This window comes from Pipra filicauda, unplaced genomic scaffold (genome assembly GCF_003945595.2).
Source record: "Pipra filicauda isolate LSUMZ 115617 unplaced genomic scaffold, ASM394559v2 scaffold6_size6359152_pilon, whole genome shotgun sequence".
Taxonomy (NCBI): domain Eukaryota; kingdom Metazoa; phylum Chordata; class Aves; order Passeriformes; family Pipridae; genus Pipra; species Pipra filicauda.
The window spans coordinates 6,183,774-6,200,252 of record NW_024104865.1 but is presented as its reverse complement, the minus strand read 5'-3'; the positions used below and the strand labels follow the sequence as shown (position 1 = coordinate 6,200,252).

General features: G+C 51.7%; 1 protein-coding gene across 5 annotated transcripts in view; it reads right to left on the bottom strand.

The window, feature by feature from the left end:
* Window positions 1–9,188: 9,188 nt before the first annotated feature.
* Window positions 9,189–16,479, bottom strand: part of LARGE2 (LARGE xylosyl- and glucuronyltransferase 2) — a 24,844-nt gene continuing 17,553 nt past the window's right edge. For 3 of the 5 annotated variants that reach the window (XM_039389027.1, XM_039389026.1, XM_027750144.2), the window contains 14 exons: window positions 15,800–15,973; window positions 15,261–15,517; window positions 14,772–14,854; window positions 14,367–14,490; window positions 13,758–13,929; window positions 13,498–13,602; window positions 13,118–13,230; window positions 12,886–13,011; window positions 12,589–12,744; window positions 12,310–12,473; window positions 11,764–12,042; window positions 11,260–11,406; window positions 10,895–11,090; window positions 9,189–10,782 (listed from right to left, as the gene is read on the bottom strand). In XM_039389027.1, the coding sequence (XP_039244961.1) occupies window positions 10,585–10,782; window positions 10,895–11,090; window positions 11,260–11,406; window positions 11,764–12,042; window positions 12,310–12,473; window positions 12,589–12,744; window positions 12,886–13,011; window positions 13,118–13,230; window positions 13,498–13,602; window positions 13,758–13,929; window positions 14,367–14,490; window positions 14,772–14,854; window positions 15,261–15,517; window positions 15,800–15,899 (2,220 nt within the window). In that variant the 5' untranslated portion in view covers window positions 15,900–15,973 and the 3' untranslated portion in view covers window positions 9,189–10,584. The remainder of the gene's footprint in view (window positions 10,783–10,894; window positions 11,091–11,259; window positions 11,407–11,763; window positions 12,043–12,309; window positions 12,474–12,588; window positions 12,745–12,885; window positions 13,012–13,117; window positions 13,231–13,497; window positions 13,603–13,757; window positions 13,930–14,366; window positions 14,491–14,771; window positions 14,855–15,260; window positions 15,518–15,799; window positions 15,974–16,479) is intronic. The other 2 variants (XM_039389028.1, XM_039389029.1) reach the window with 2 other exon arrangements.

The window sequence follows — 16,479 nt, the reverse complement described above, 5'->3', positions numbered from 1 at the left end:
CTGTTTTTCAGGCTGACAGTCTAATTAAAGAGGTAGATGGGACCTTGCATGGTATAGATTAGAAGTAATAGTGTCAGTGAGATACAGTGAGTCTTTGTGAGTCCTTGTGTCATCGTTTTGGGCACTGTTTTTTTATGCAAGGGCAAAATCTTTGTATCTGGGGGAAAAAAAACAACTTTTTTAAATTAAAAAGGAAAATAAAAGATATTGAGGTCTTCCTAGTGTTACTTAAAATAAGATCAAGGTAAGAAACATTGTAAAAAAATTACAAAAGTGCTATTTGTTTCCTAAACAAGTGATTTCTATTAAAAAGGTGTCAGAACTGGAGAAAATGCTGTGTACTTAGAATTTTTTAACACAGACTTTGCTTATTTATGATCACATTCTGCTGTGTTTGTGTTTTAAAATCAAATGGGACAGTTTCAGTAGATTATACCATACATCTACTGGCTAAACTCTAAAGAGAATCAAATCCTACAGTGCTGGATCTCACCCCACCTGGAGGATCGGCCAGGCTTGTCTCTGTTGTTACCATCTTTCCCCCATTCTTTCATGTGTTTGTAACCCAGAGAAAAAGCAGTTGACAATGTGCTTGTTTAAGGTTTTTACAGTTTTGTGATATGGACTGATTAGAGCTTGAAGATGAAAGACAGTGAGTTGGTTGGACTGAAATCGCCTTCCATTATCTCCTCTTGTTTAAGAAGTTCATCTCTTACGTATAATCTTTTCACTCTAGACAGCAAAGCTTGCCTTGTGCTTCCTGACTGTGGGGTCTGTCTCAGTTTAGGGTGCTGATTGTGGTCACGTTGGATTGTGTCCCAGCCAGAGCTGTCTAGTTTCACTACTGCATATAAACATTTGGGCAAAGCCCATTTCCACTGGAAGTACTTGGAAAACTCCCTTTACTTCTGGTGGGAGCAGAGTTGAGCTACTACGTACACAATGTGAGGCAATGTCTCCGGTGTGGTGGCCTTGAGAGCACGAGTTGGGTGGCGAGGCAGACCTGCTCAGCCATTTCTAGTGGAAGGTAGAAAAGCTTTGGATTTCAGGGATGCATTTCTGAGTCAGAAGAAGTGAATACTCCACTAAATAACCTGAGACGGTTTCTTTGCTGCCACAGCTAAATGGGTTTCTGTGGGGTTCTTAGAGCTGTTTTCCTCCCTCTCCCTTAGATTGCCCTTCTGCCCTTTAAGGACTTTTATTCCTTCTGTAGGAGTGTGCACTATTTTCAGCTCTGAGCTCAGAACTGATATCCTGAGTTCTCACATTTGTCTGCAGTTGGGAAAGTGACTCTTAGGTGCACTTCTCAGCTGTGATAACCTCGACTCTGTCTTTTGATGCTTGAGTTCTGTTCTGGAACTAGTGGAGCTGGAAGGATAAGGTAGCACGAGTGGCAGGGAGACAGCTGGGCAGACGACATCAAAACTGATCGTACTAAAAATGTCCTTGCATCAATCCAGTTACCAGTGGGGGTCATCACCACAGGGCAGCACTGGGCCAGCAACCCATAGCATTTAAACAAAGGACTGTCAATTTCCAGGGTGGAAGAGAAAAAGCAAACTGAACATGAGCCTTCTTTCCATAGAATATGAGCCATCAGCTAATGGCCAGATATTCAGGAGAAACTGCCTTTTTGAACAGGTTGCTCTTTAGTTGTCCACTTGGATAATTCTTAACATCATCTTCTGAAGCATCGAGCACAGTCCTGGGAAGAGACAGTCTCAGGGATAGGTGTGCTGAGTCTTCATGGTTCTCATGTTGTTTGTGGTGTTACCTGCTGAGCTCTCTTGGAAACACTGCAGTATTTGGAGGTAGCAGGCTATGCCTGGAGACTAGATAGTCCTTCTGTTTTCTTTGCTGATTCAGGAGGGAATGGAAGTGAAATTCACTAGTAGCCATATTTAAATTTGAGCACAGTTAACCAGACAGGAGATGTTAAAGCAGCTGTTACGGCTTTTCTGAGGCATCTTGTCTCCAGAATCCAAATAGGTAAGACTTTTATGTCCCTTTTGTTACAGCATTTGTGTTCCAGACTGTAAAAGGATGCATTTAGTTAATCATTACCTGGCAGATCTTAGACTTTTTGATACTGCTTAGGTAGTTTTTTCTCTCTCCCACTGATCCTGTTCAGATGCTTTTTCTCCCGGCTCTGCAACAGTCTGGAGCAAGGAGCATTCCCAGAGCTGCAGTGGCGCTGGCAATGATGCTGCTATGTAGACAGAGTAAATTGGGATTATCTCTGCCCAATTACCAATAATAGGGTGGAAGGGGAATTGGCATTTGCTAAATACAGAGGAAAATAGATTTTTTTTTCTAGCTGCTCTAAGAGGTTCCAATCAAGGAAGAAATTTAAACTCTTTGACAGCTTAAAGCTCAAGTTTGTGTTCTGGGTTTATATTGGTTTGGGGGGTTTTCTCATGTAATGTTTGAGATAAAATGAGTTTGCACTAAAACTTCTGCTCTTTGGGAAGCTGTCATATTGAATGTGGTTTTGTATTTCCAAACCACCACCAAGATATTAACTAATTCTTATGTCACTGCTTGTCATTGGTGGGAAACGAGTGGCTTTTAAATCTCTGTTACAAGGGAAGCGATGAGACCACAAAGGAAGCTCATATCAGAGACAATCCTGGCTCTCAGCCCAGTGCTAAGGACTTTAAGAAGTACCCTGCTCCTTTGCTCAGAAATTGCTCATAGCAAGTGCTGCAGAAGTTGTTTTTTCCCTTCTTGCAATCTGTTCTTTAAACAGCTGGAAAGGTGTGTAGTGGTCAGAGTGGCAAAGTGAGCATGTGACCTGCTAGAAGGATTAGTACTGTCATTATTATTCTCATTATTTTTGTTTAGAGCCAGCAGTGATTTTTAGTGCTGTACAAAACCCAGTAAAAGCAATAGTTCTAGGGATAATTGGCAGATAGAGTGAGTAGCATGGCTGATTCTTCCAGGGCATCATTTTTAGCCAGGAGCTACCATGTTGGTGGGATGAATTAATGTTTTGCATTAGCAAAACAGGGCTTTGTTCTATGTCATAAGCAAGTTTCTGTCGGTGGGGATATGAATTAAAAGCTGCTACCCTAGAAATTAAAAAGGTGATCATTTTATGGGCAGACCTGTTAGTTTTATTGTTGGCAGAAAAACAATATTGTAGTTTATCCTTCCTAGCTGACCAGGCTTAAGAAAGCAAGTCTATATTCCATCTCTTTAGAAATGTGAACCCTAATTCTGACCTCCTTGGCTTCAAATCATCTTCTTACATGTACTGTTGCAGAGATAGCCCTGAAAAGCAATGTGGTCAGCATTCAGGAGAACCCAGAGTGAAATCTCCCTCTTAGGCCCACCAAGCTGTGACAGCCCACAATACAGGGAGTAAACTCTGAAATTTCCTTCCCATGTGGATACAATGGGAAATATTTGTGAATTTGTAGTGTGCATGTTTCTCTTTCTTTCCCCAGCTGGGTTGCACACTGCTCTCTTTGCTTCTGAAGCACTAATGATGAATACACATTTTTTAATGAAATGTGTTTTTAAAATAACATGGGTTTAAAATATCATATATTAAGATGTTAAACTAAAATTCACTGTTTTACTGAGGGCCTCTCTCAATGAACTGCTCAGATAATCACTGAAATACCGATATTACACTTCCTTGTCGACCACTCCCCTTTGGGCAGTTTGTTGTGTCTTTTTAGGGCTGACCCTTTTTCACCTCCATTTGTCCTCCCTTGGAATTCTGAAGATCGGGGCAAGTTCTGGGTTACTGCAGAGAGTTTTCTGAGAAGTCTGTAGGAGTCAGGAACCTGATGTTTTGTCATGCATCTAACTCATTTGGCACTTAGGCTTGCCTGGCCAAAAAACTACCTCAGCAAAGGCCATTCCCAAGCACTATGTGGATTCTGTAGTTTCTGGCATTCAGAAGGCAAAAGTTCTCCAAAGAACCCTCCAACAGCCAGCTAGGTACTGGTGTCTGAGGGCATGCGAGTGAACCTTGCAGCGACATGCTGTTGGATCCTTGTTTTCAGTGGTCAGACCTGGACCAGGGAATGACTCAAAAATCAGATGGGATCAGGAAAAGATGATAGCTGCAGACATCTTGTCTCCTGGTTATTGCTGTCTTACTCAGACCCTTCTTTAAGCTCAGTCCTGTTTGTAACTCTACAGAATGGAATGTAATACTTGAAAAGTATGACTCTCTCTATCCTTTTTCTTTAGCTTCCATTTGCCCCCTGTTTCTCTCTTATCTGGGATAAGAAGTTTCTGCATCATTGTGTCTTGTATAGGCTGAGCACATAGTTGATCAACTTGCCAATAAAGAAAATTATTTATACCATGCACTGGTAAGCTTGGTAATTACAGACCCATGAAAAGACAAAACACCTCTCTCAGAGGTTAATTTAAGATGTGGGCTTGTTTCAGAAAACCAAGACCTTACCTGTGTGAGAGTCTGTCTGTATCCCTGTCAGTATTACTAAAATGAGTGGTGAACAAAAAAGAGGCTTGTCAAGAGAACCAGTGCTGTGAAAATCGCTGTGCTGTGCAAGTCCCTGGAGTGTGTCTCATGAGAACAGCCAGGCCAGGGCTTCCCATCTCCCTGGGCCAGAGGTGGGTGCTGCAAGGGACAAAAGAAAGGACAGAAGCCTCTTGAGAAGGCTCAGGGGGTGAGGAGTACAGGGCTGGAGATGGGAAAGGAAGGGAGAAAGCAGGAGGAGCAAAGCAAATAAAGATTACATGGGGTAAAGCAGAGCAGAAAGGAAAAATGTGGAAAGAGAAGGAGGGAAAGTGAGGGTAAGAATAATCCAGGAGTGAAATAGGGCTCCATTGTGAGGAGATGGGTATTCCTGCAGTTAAAGTTCCGTGGAAAGAGTAGAACAAAATTGCTCTTTATCCTACCTCAGTTTCGGATGTGGGTTGATCTGTATTCCAAAAGGAGCAAGTGTGGTGGTAGAAGACCTGCCTGGCTGCAGGTAGGGAATGAAGTAGGCACTAAGTCATCCCTAGTTCTGCTTCTGCTGCTGAGTGATCCCATTCTGACAAGAGCCTTATTTGACTTCTAAGCCACAACGTGGGGATGAGGCAGATCAAGAAGACCTTGGGGCAGCCAGAGTCTGCTCTAATCTGGACCGTATTAATTAAACATTTTCTTGGCTAGAAGTATTCCAGAGACTAGCTAAAGGTTCAGCTCTGCTAGTGTGGTTGCACCTTCCTAGTTCAAGTGTTACAATTAGCCTGGTTAAAACCAGCATCAGCTCCCAGAGGTCCTGGATCCCACTTGAGCAAAGGAGACAATGTGGGGCAGGACCTGTGACTTAGGTACTTTTCAGCCATCTCTTGGAGTATCTGTGCAAGATTCCTGCTCTCTGGGCTGTCACATCTGGCAGTTCTGTGCCAAAATCCCTCCAAGCAGCAATGCCTCCCTGTTTTCTCAGGGTCTGGATTCTTTAGGGACACATGCAAAGGGGCACTTCACCAGTGCACCTAGACTGTGGCATGTGGTAAGTTTAATGTGACCTGTCAGAAGCTGAGGGCCCTGCCTCTGGACTACATTTAGCAGCAGCCCATGGGACAGGCACCCTCCTGGGGGAAAACAGCTGTCCCAGCTCTCAGGTGTGAGCAGGGAGTAAGGTCTGTGTCTGTTCTTCTTCACTCTGTAGTATCCAAGCAGGTGTCAAATGCTTCAGAGAGAGAGAAGCTCAACCCAGTCCCTAGTTGTAGAAAGAAAGAAGTACTTAAGGGCATGTTTACTCTCAGGAGTGCCTGGGGAACTCAAAAGCCATGTAAGCTTGGCTCTGCCTGTCCTGGGTGGAGCTGTGGGATGGAAAGGCAGCAGCAGCAGCGAGCAGTATCAATCCATTGGCTCTCAGCATTTTTCACCACCTTGAGTTTGCATCTTTTTTCTTTTTCCTGAATTTGCACTGGCAAATGTGAACCTCGACCGATTCCCGCCCTTTTGTCATGTGCCTTGTTAGATCTCTGTTGTTGGAAAAGTAATGAAGTATTGTTGCCTCTGAGCTTCAAGATATCACTTTTCTTAGTGAGCCCTGGGGTTGTGGCTCAGGCGGGGAAAGGAGGCAGTGGCACAGGCCAGCTCCTGGGGCTGTGTTCAGTGGCCACCCTTGATTTTGGACCCCCACTGCTGAGGTTTGATACTGCAGCAGCACTGGGAAGATGCTGTGCGAGTACAAGGGCGGGGGCTCCCCTGGCTGCCACCCAGGTGTTGGCCTCTCAGGTGGGGCATGCCAGAATTGAGGGGGGAGGGAAAGAGATGGCTCAGTGCCTCTCATTCGCCTCTGTAAAGCAGGTACTGGCAGTTCTGACTCCAGAAGAGCAGTTTTCCATGGCTGGGGGCGCTGGGGTAGGCATTGTTGAAAGAAGCTCTGTGCTGGGTGCGGCAGGAGGCTGCGTGTTTCTGCTTGTTCTGGGCTACTGTGTAATTTCTAATCACAGTCTCATATTTCTTTACTTAAATTATTACTGACATCAAAGCAGTGATTGACTCTCGAGCCAGGCATAGTCTTACCTGTCAGCTCTCCAAGGTATGTTGTCTCTGAGTCGCTCCTGATGCCATATGTGACAGGCAGCCAAGACCCTCCTTAAGGAAGGTTGTTGCTCCTGCATAAGCCCCTGCGACTTGGTTAGCTTCCTGGCAGCCCCACGCAACCAGAGCCAGCAGGCAGTTGTGTCCCACAAGCAGCTTCACTCCAGTTACAGCTGTAGGGTCGTCCCAAACGCCGTCTTACACTGTCAGAGACATCTTGGCTGCCTCTCATAGCCCCACAGAAGCAAAGCATGCCTTGCAAACTCCATTAAGCAAAGCTTAAGCAAGGTACCAGGAGGAAGGGGGGATCCTGCTAGTGCTGACCTGTTCAGACTCCTGCAGAGGAAGGAAATAACTTTGCTGTGTCAACAGCAGTGAAGTGGTGGTGAGCTGCTGCTGCCTGGGAGGTCTGGTGCAGTGCTGGGGTGGATGCCCATGCTGAATTTTGTCTTTGTGGGGCTGACTGGCTCTAACCTGCAAACACCGTGTCGTCTGCAGCTGAGGGCAGGAGGGTTGTAAAGGCAGCTCTGCTTGTTTAGAGAAAATACTCAGGCCTCAATCACAGCTTCGTGTTGCTGTGATCATGGTGGCACCATCTCAGTAGATTTGTTGATACCACCATCCTGCCTGTGTGCTGTGCTTCATCCCATTCCTCCACTCCCACCCCAGTGTTTCACCCAAGACCAAGCTGTAAGCAGAAGTCCTGCCATGGGCTCGGAGCAGGACCTGACCCTGAAGGGCTCTGTATCCAAGCCCTGGTCCCTCCTCCAGCCTGTCTGATTTCTCCAGGTGACTTTGGTGAACAGCCCCCCGTTCAGGCAGTGCTGCCCTGCAGCCACGGGCCTGGTGCTGCGCGGGGATGATGGCAGCTTCTTTCCCAGATGGGTTTGTGAAGGCAAAGCCATGGCTCTGCCCTCTGTGAGCTGGTGCCACCTGTGCTGTCCCGTTCCCCACCAATCTCCTGTCCTTGCAGGCCCTGGTGTAAAATGCCCTTTCTGACTGGTACTGCTCTGTTGTCACAGAATCACACCATGAGAACACCGACTTGTGAGCTGGTTTGGGTTTTTTAAATATCTCTATTTTTTTTAGCCTGATGCTCATAGTGATCTGCAGTCTCTGCTGCCTTCAAGTTCCTTGTGGTTTCAGTTTTGGTACAAATGTGTTTAGATTTTAGCAAATTAAAGTTGGGGGGAGGGGATACAGAGCATCTGATCAATTTGTATTTATTTATTTTAACATTTTACTAAATAAAACACAGTAAAATCTCTTGTCTCCTTAGCTGTATGTACCAGGTGGGGACAGCGGGTCCCACAGGCACAGGGCATGGCGTAGTGCCCATAGCAAATCCTCAGCCCCAAGAGGGGTTTCTGAGCATGGCTCTGTGTGGCGGCTGTGGCACGCTCCGCTTTCTTGGCAAGGAGAAGGACACTGTGCTAGGAGAAATGAATTTTAGGTCCAAAAGGGGCTGCGCTCAGTTCAGATAATCTCCCGGTTCTGACTCAGTGGGTGCCTCCCAGATGATGCTGCCCGGCAGAGGGCACATGGAGACCAACTTGAGCTGGGTTTACTTCCAAATACCTCTACCCTCTTAGGCACATTTTGGGCTGACTGTATAGATTAATTTTCAGATGATCCTTCCCAACCTATTCATTCACTCAAATCTTCATTCGCGAAGCCTAGCCATGAGTGAATGAATAGGTTGGGAAGGATTATCTGAAAATTATGGTGTTCAGCCCTCCTTCTACAGTGCCACCTTCCAAAATAACCGTAGAGTCAGCATTTTTGTTGCCTCACAGCCATCAAAGAATTGCCTGGAAGAGGCCTGCTCCATCCCGGCACTTTTCCACCATGTCTGTAGCAGCATCTAGCTGTGATCAACCCTCTTGTTGATTAGTGCAGCAGCAGCATGGTATGGGTGAGCTTTGGTTATATTAAACAAAAGCTGCCTGCTAGGGACTGGTGGGGTGGAGCTGTGCATGGCTTCACCGTGATGAGCAATGTCTTCCCAGCCCTTTCCCAAGTAAAGCCTCAACACTTGCTCCTGGCAAACCACCCTCATCTTCCCCCCTGCAGATGCAAGGCTGGTGGCTCATGGGGCCCAAGAGCCAGCTTTTATTCCCAACACTCTTACAAAGCCAAGGCTGTTCAGCAGAGAGCCTCACCCGGTCCCACTGCCTGCACTGTGGCCAGAGTTGGGTGCCTGTCCTCCCTCCTTTGGGTGAGGAAAGATCCTGCAGATCATGGCAGAGCATCCAGCTCAGCATGCTGCTCTCGGGGATGAGCTGCAGCACCACCAGATGAAACTACATCCCTTCTACCTGGGGGTGTTTAAACTGACTACATGCCTAAACCATGAAGCCCCATGATCAAGTTCAGGGGTGCTGGCTGTGCAGGCAGGCTGCCTGGGCCCTGCTGCAGTGCTGGGAACCATCAGACTTGAGCCTAATAACCCTTTCAGAGCTGGCAGGGGACTGGCATTTCTTTTGCCTGCTGCTGCTCCTTGTTCTTTAACCTTCCCACTGTGCCAGTCCAACAGGAAAACATGCCAGGCAGAGCAAGCCCAGTGATGCTTTTCCACAGCCAAGGCTCAGGCTACTCCTCCATTACATTCTTCCTGCTGTCTTCCCTCCAGGGGAAAAAATTAATAACCAGGCAGTTCTAACAAGAATGTGAAAAAGAATAAAAAAGCTTTAATTTAAAAATTAAATTAAAACGAGGAAAAAAGCAAGAGGCGCTTGTGCCCTTTCCATACCCCGTGCTTTGTATGGCTCCTCTTAGTCACTCCCACCATGGACGGAAATCCTCACCCCTGCACAGAGCTAGCTCTAGCTCTTGCAGCCCAGAGCAAAGCTAAGGAGAGAACAGCAGAGGCTGCAGCAGCAACTGGCCTGGAGAGCCTCCAGGGCCATCAGCAAAATCATCTTGGAGGAAAAAAGGATTAAAAAGAAGAACCCCAGACACCCTAATTACTGAATTCTTATGAGAAAAGTATTAAATAATTTAAACAGTGTGAGGAAAGCAATGCATCCTCTGTGCTCCAGTGTGTGACAGTGGTAGAACAGTGTCTGGTCAAGCTGCTCCTGGCACAGGGTTCCTGCCACAGTGCTCAGCTACGGTCTTGTCCAGTGTCAGTCACATCCCTGATTGTTGATGGCAACGACTGTGCTGCCGGGAGCTGGGGAGGAGCAGGGTGGTCCCTGCCAGAAACTTCTCTCAGCATGCACTGGCCCATGAAGCTGCTGTTTTGCTCCTGGCCATGGTTTGCAGCCCAGCCCTGTGGGGCACTTCCAACACAACACAGGTCTGTTACCACCACGGCTGCTCCCAGACTGGAGGTGCAGATCTATTCTGGGAGTTCATAATGGGGACAGCAGACAGCCTGTCCTGCTCTGGGAGCTCATCCTGCTCTGGGTGACTCCAGCACCACCAGTGCAGGGCCAACTCCACTGGAGACTGCATCCATATGGATCGGGAGTAATAATACTTCTCTGCTGTTAACCAGCCAGCCTTGATCTGGGCTTGAACCAGGTCTCCAACAACTCCTGGTACTCTCTGGCTGGAGCTCCCAAGGTGCTGGGAGGCTTCCTCTGAGCCTGTTCCACAAAGGGATGTTCTACAACCTCATCTCTCGCTCACCAAAGCCCCAGAGGAGTATGCAAGGACTGGAACTGGGACCACTGAGCAAGGGCAGAGCAGGGTATGGCACAGCTCCCAGGCCTCTGGAGGAGCCAGGTCTCAAGGTCAAGTGAGCTAGTGAAGACTAAGGAACCCACATCTACTAAAGAGAGGAGGGAGGAGAGCTGACCCCCTGGCCCCTGGCATAAGGAGGTTCCCCTGTAACTCAGGAAGGCTGTGGTAGCTTGACCTCCAGGCACTACCTGTTCTTGCAGCTGATATCTTCTACCTTATCTGTGGGTATCCCTTTGGTGGGCTGGAGAGGCTGTGCTGCCAACTCCGTTCCCTCAAGCTGGGCTGTGGTGGTGGGCAGGGGCAGGAGGGAGACCCTGCACTCTCCCAGTGTGCTGCTTGTACCCCGCACCCACTGTCCCCAGGTGTCACAGGCTTCTCTCGGCGGTGAGGTATTTGAGCGCAGCAGCCCCATATCGCCGTGACAGGTCCTGGTGGAACTCCTCCCGCAGCGTTTGGAGGCAGCCCCGGTATCCTGCATTCAGGCGAAACTTGGAGATGTCGAAGCTGGGGGCATGGGGCATGTGGATCATGAAGGCATTGGGCAGGACCAGCAGTTCATACTCCTGAGAGGGGACAGAGCAACAGCATCAGCTTGGTGGTACCAACATGTCACTGCCTGGCCAAGAGCCCCCACACCCAGTGCCTCTGTGGCGCCAGGAGCAGCCCCTCACCCACCTGCGCATCCAGCTCCATGATGTGGGATACTTTGTTCCAGCCGAAGCCCACGAACCTCTGGTCATACCTGGGGCAATCTCGCCTCACTACAACGTAAGGCTCGAAGTCTGGCTGCCACACCACTCGGTACGGCACAGTGGCCGTCCGCCACTTGGCGTAGTCTGTTGGGGCGTGGCCTTTTGGCCACACATGGTACCTGCGGGGAGAGATGGAAACGAGACACTGGGCAAAGCTGGCAGCTCCCTGAGACAGGAGGAGGATGCAGGGGGTCCTCTGAGACAGGGGGTGCACAGTCCCAAGGCACAAGGGTACAAAACTGGCTTCTGCCAGCCCCCCTTGGATAGTGGAGCAGTTCCAGTCCCTACCTGAAGGTGTAGAGGGAGCCCATGTCCAGCATGGAGAGCAGTTCTGCTTTGGATTTGGGGAAGGTCAGGCGGTAGTGCAGGGTCTCAAATGCCGGCACAATGAGAGCTGCCTTCCTCTGGGGCAGCTCCAGCTGCTGGATGGAGTTCCTATGGTTATAGGAAGGGTATGAGGTCTCCCTGGCTGCAAGGCATGGCCACGGCCTCCTTCCTCAGCCCCTCCAGCCTGCATACCACTCCAGAAGGATATTAATGTCTGGACAATTTGCAGTGGTACCATGCAGAGGTAGGAGGAATGGGGCAATGCTCACAGCCACAGCCCCTTCCTCATCGACTGGGTGGATCCTTGTTCCTCTGACAAAAGCAAGGGCAGGATCCTGAGGCTGAACACAAAGGGAACAGCTCCCAGGCCTGCTGTTGAGGACTGCTGCCTAGGGCTTTTCCTGAAAACTCTGGTGTCTGGGGAGCCCTGCAGGTTGAGCTAGAGTGGGCTGGAGAAAGCCTTACCTGAGGTAATCGTAGAGGCCATACATAGGCAGGAAGTCAATGTCCGTCAGAAAGACGTATGGCGTCTGCGTGTTGGCCAAGGCCACGTTTCGCAGGAGGTTGATGGGGTAGAACTGCCCCTCCTTGTAGACAATGTGGTAGGCGACATTGCGGCGGGCGCTCAGCACCTCCGAGGCCTGGGCGTAGCGCAGGAACTGCTGAGCCTCAGCATCTGACATGTACAATGCCAGGCTGATGGGGCCCGCCCAGTGTTTGCAGATGGCCTCCAGCATCTGTAACCTGGGAAGCAGAAGGCATTGCATGAGCAGCAGACCTGCTCTGTGGCAGCTTCGCCAAACCCAGAACGGGGCACCTGCCAGAGAGCTGCATGCCAGTCGAGCCCAGTTCAGGAGGAACTGATGCTCCCAGCTTGGAGTGTTGTTCTTCACTGCAAAATGTTGGTGTGAGGATAATGAGATAAGAATCCCTTGTAGCTCCAAAGCTGTGGAGCCTCAATGGAGGAGTGGAGGTAGGATCCAACCTCCCACTGGTCCTACCAGGAAGTACCTGTCCATGGAGAGCTGGGCCACGAGGGTGACATCGGTAGGGTTGGGAAACGCCAAGAACTCGTACTGCAGGAAGAACAGGTGGATGCGGTGCTGCGTGAGGTGCTGCTGGCGGAAATCATAGCAGGGATCATCCTCATCCAACTCCTCCAGTGCCTGCTGTAGCTGCAACACCATGAAGGTGAAAGAGAGCAAGAGCCCCAGAGGGAGCTGGGGAGGCTGTGTGTGGTCTCTGCCCACCCCATGCTCTGGGGCTGGGGGCAGTCGCAATCACCCTCACCTGGTCCCTGGGTGGGCTGGGAAGACTGGCACAGCCAAAAAGCTCCCTGCGCAGCAGGTTCCCATCATACTCCAGGAAGGTCAGGTAGAGGTTACGGAAGAACTCCACATGCTTGTTCTTCACCCGCAGCTTCTTGGGTGAGTTCCAGTGGATCACCTGGGCAGTAGCGTGTCACCCCGTGGAAGGGAAGCCAGCAGCACCCAGTGCTCCCCAAGCCCTCAGACCCCATGCTGACTCCCATGGACCTCCAGTGTCCTTCAGGCCCTTTACAGTTTCAAAGGCAGCAAACCCACCCACCTTGAGATCTGAAAGCTCAGTGTAGCACTGCTCCGAGCGGGTGTGATCTGAGAGCTGCACATTCCAGAAGCAGGGAAGCCGGTACACCAGGGATGGGTTCTGCTTGATCACCGCGTTAAAGATGTCCTAGGAGAGAGAAAGGTGAGTGCACAAGTGGAAGAGGAAGACTCCCCATGCCAGCAGTGCTGTGGGAATGCAGAAGGGCTGACCACCCCAGAGGAGGGACCATTACCTGATCGGCCAGCGAGGTGGAGAGCATGCTCATGAGCTCCCGCTCTGCCGTCAGCCGCCACATCTGCTCCCAGCCCAGGTGACGCAGACGGTCCAGCAGGAGCAGGATCACCCCTGAGTGCCAGAGAAGAGGGCACTGGGTCACTGAGGGAGCACCCAGCCATTACAGAGCTGGAGCACGGCAGCCCGCATTCCTTCATCCCCGGGGATATGCCGCTTCTCTGCACCCACCCACACTACCCTGGGATGCTGTAACAGCCCCTTCATTCCCATCAGACCCTCCTGCTTCACCTCAGCCTTTCTCAGCCTCCCTGTGCTGAGTGTTGCCTCAGCTGGATGTGCCATGAGGCTGCAGGGCCCACCCTGGCAGCCCACACTCACCTGTGTTGAAGCCACGTCCCAGGGCCGGCCATGGTTTGTGGTTTTTCCACAGATTGCCCAAATACCAGTCACTTTGGTTCTCCACCAGCCCAATCACCTGCTTTTCTGAGGAAACAGAGGGCCATGGATGCAGCTCATCTTGTTATTGGTTCAGAGGGCCCAAGCAAACACACTGCACTGGTTCTGTGGCAGGTGGGGACTGCCACCCTGAGCCCAGCACCCAGGCCCCTGCCAGGGCCCCAGGGGCACCCTGTCCTCACCAGAAAACTTCCCAAAGACAGCCCAGAGCTCGGCAATGTCAGTAGCAAAGGTGATGTCAGTGTCCAAGACGATGACCTTGGAAAGGTTGGAGGGCAGCGCCTTGGTAAGCGTCAGCTTCATCAGCCCATAGATGCCAGAGTAGTGCTTGTTGGGGATCCACGACACCTCTGGCTGCAAGGCAACACAGCTCAGGGCTGAGCACAGCCAAGCCCTTCCCCTGCCTGGGCAGGACAGCTCTGTGTGCCCAGTACCCCGTGCAGAGGAGGCCAGCAACAGAAGGGCATACATTGCTGTGGAGCCAGCCAAGCCTGGGGCATTCCCTTCAGCCACCAGAATGCCCACCTGGACCCCCGTGTTTCAGTGCTCAGTGGGGGATTCAGCTCTGCCACAGAGGCAGTGCTACCCCAAGGGGCCTCCCCACCCCTCCAGTACCAGCCCTGTGTCCCTTTCTCAGCTGCATCAGCAACAAGCCCAGAAAGGGGAGGGGGTGAGCGAGGGACCAGCAAGAAAAAGTTAATGAACCTCCATCTACTCTCCCCTCTTTGCTACTCCCCTCAACCCTCTGAACACTGGCTTGGGACAGGGCAAAGAGAAGGGCAAGAACCTGCCTTCAAGTCATCGGCATTGTAGAAGCTGACGTGTACAGAAGGCACCATCCAGGACTGGAAGAGTGTCTGGAGGATCTGCTGGGCCACAGAGTCCGTGATGAAGTGAAAGTGGAGGGGGTTCTTCCTGCCAAGGATAAAAACAGCAGCACTCAGCACCACAGTGGGATGAGGACACAGTCCCCATCACTCCCATCCCTCCCAAGGGACAGACATCAGCTGGAGGGGGGCAAATGGAGAAAAATCAGCCCTCTGGGAGAAACAAATCCCTTTCTGTCCCTCTAAGCAGTGGCACAGGGGCTATAGAGGAGCCCTAGCCCCTCTCCCACAGCATTGCCCCCTGCAGCCTGCAGTAGCTCATCTGAGAACCCCAAATAGTGGGCCTCTGGCACAGCACTTCCCCATTACCTGTGGAAGAGGATGGATTTCACCAGGGTGACCACGTCCCGGCTCGCGTTGTGCCCGGCACACACAATCGCAACATGCAGGAGCTGCCCAGAGACAAATGGTACCTTTTTGAGACTGGACACTCCCTCTTTTCAGGGACTGTCAGCTCCTCCCTGGGATGACACCACAGGGAGAGACTCCATAACCCAGCACATCCCCTATGGAAGGAGCCCCAGAGAGAGGCAAGAGTTCCCCAGTTCAGAAACAGGGACCAGGAGTCTGGCTGCCACTCTGCCTGTCTGGCCTCCCTCTTTGGAGAAGGAAGATGCCCTCACCCACGGACTGTGGCTCACTGAGCACCATGGAGAGCCAGGATGAGGCCCCAGCATGGCCAGAGCATAGGGAGAGCAGTGCCAGGTGGGCTGCACATAAATCCATGCTCCAGGGTCCCAGCCTCCAGGGTCCCAGCCTCCCATCCCACAATATCACCATGCCAGTGCCATCACCCACCTCACATTTGTGCACTGTCTGCTGCTTGGGGCAGGCTGTATGATTGCTCCTCTCACCCCTGGGGAGATCTCCATCCTCGGCAGAGGGTCCCCACTGTGGGCTGCCATCGCTGCCCTCCATCTGAGCCTGGCTGAGCTGCAGGCGGAGCTGCTGATTCTCCTCCTCCACCCTGCGCACTCGTGAGGCCAGAGCCTCCCGTTCCACATCCCGGCTTGGCTGCTCGCCCAGGCAGGGTGGCAGCAGGAGGAAGCGGCCATCTGTGGAAGAGACACAGGTTATGTGACGGGCATGGCAAGGCCAGGAGGGCCCAGTGTGGAGGGTCCCAGCTGAGAGCTCCCAGCACACGTCACAAGTGCCCAGCCAACATCACAGCTCTGCTCCCCTGATCCCTACAGATGTCCCTGGATATGCCTCCAGGTCAGGTAGACCTGCAGTGACTTGCAGGCCCACAGAGCACCCACCCTAAGGCCTCATCCCCTGCTGCCCACCTCCTGTTGCACTTTCCCTTTATCCAAGGAGGAAGAGAAGGACCCACTCACATTCAAGGCTGCCCACAAAGAGGTAGAGCCAGGAGAGGAGGATGGCCAGGGTCACTGTGGCGAGCAGCAGCTTCAGCTTCGTGCGCCAGGAGCGCAACATGGTGTGCCAGCAGGACACAGGGGGCAAGGATCAGGTGGGCAACCCGAGCCTGGCTGGCCCCAGCATCCTAGAGCCTGAGGGGCAGGGAAGCAGAGAGAGGTGTCACCAGCAGCCTGCAACCAGGTGTCTCCACATTCCCCCAGCAGGACATCCCCCATTGCCTGCTCCCTCCAGGACAGCACCTGGACAAGTGCAGCGGCAAGACAGGTGCCCGTCAACACTCCCGACACAGCTCCTCCCAGCTGGCACCTTCCTGCCCTGTGCTGGGGCATTTGCCCCCCCAGGACTTGTCCTGCCACCCTACCAGGGCTACAAAGCCCGCGGAGGGGAGATCTCAAACATGGAGGGGGGTGGGGGTAGGAAGGAGGTCTCCAAGCCATTTCAGCCCAGCTGTGTGCCTTGCTCCCTGCCATCTCACAGGCCAAGGCTCCCAGGGAGGAGAGAGGCAATGCTGCGAGGCCTCCCCGAGCCGGGCGGTTCACGGAGCCTGCCCGTGGGAGGGAGCGCGGTCCCTCCCCCGCCGCCCGAGCAGGCCGAGGGACCGGGGCTGCTCCGGGCAGGACGGCCTCAAGGACGCGGC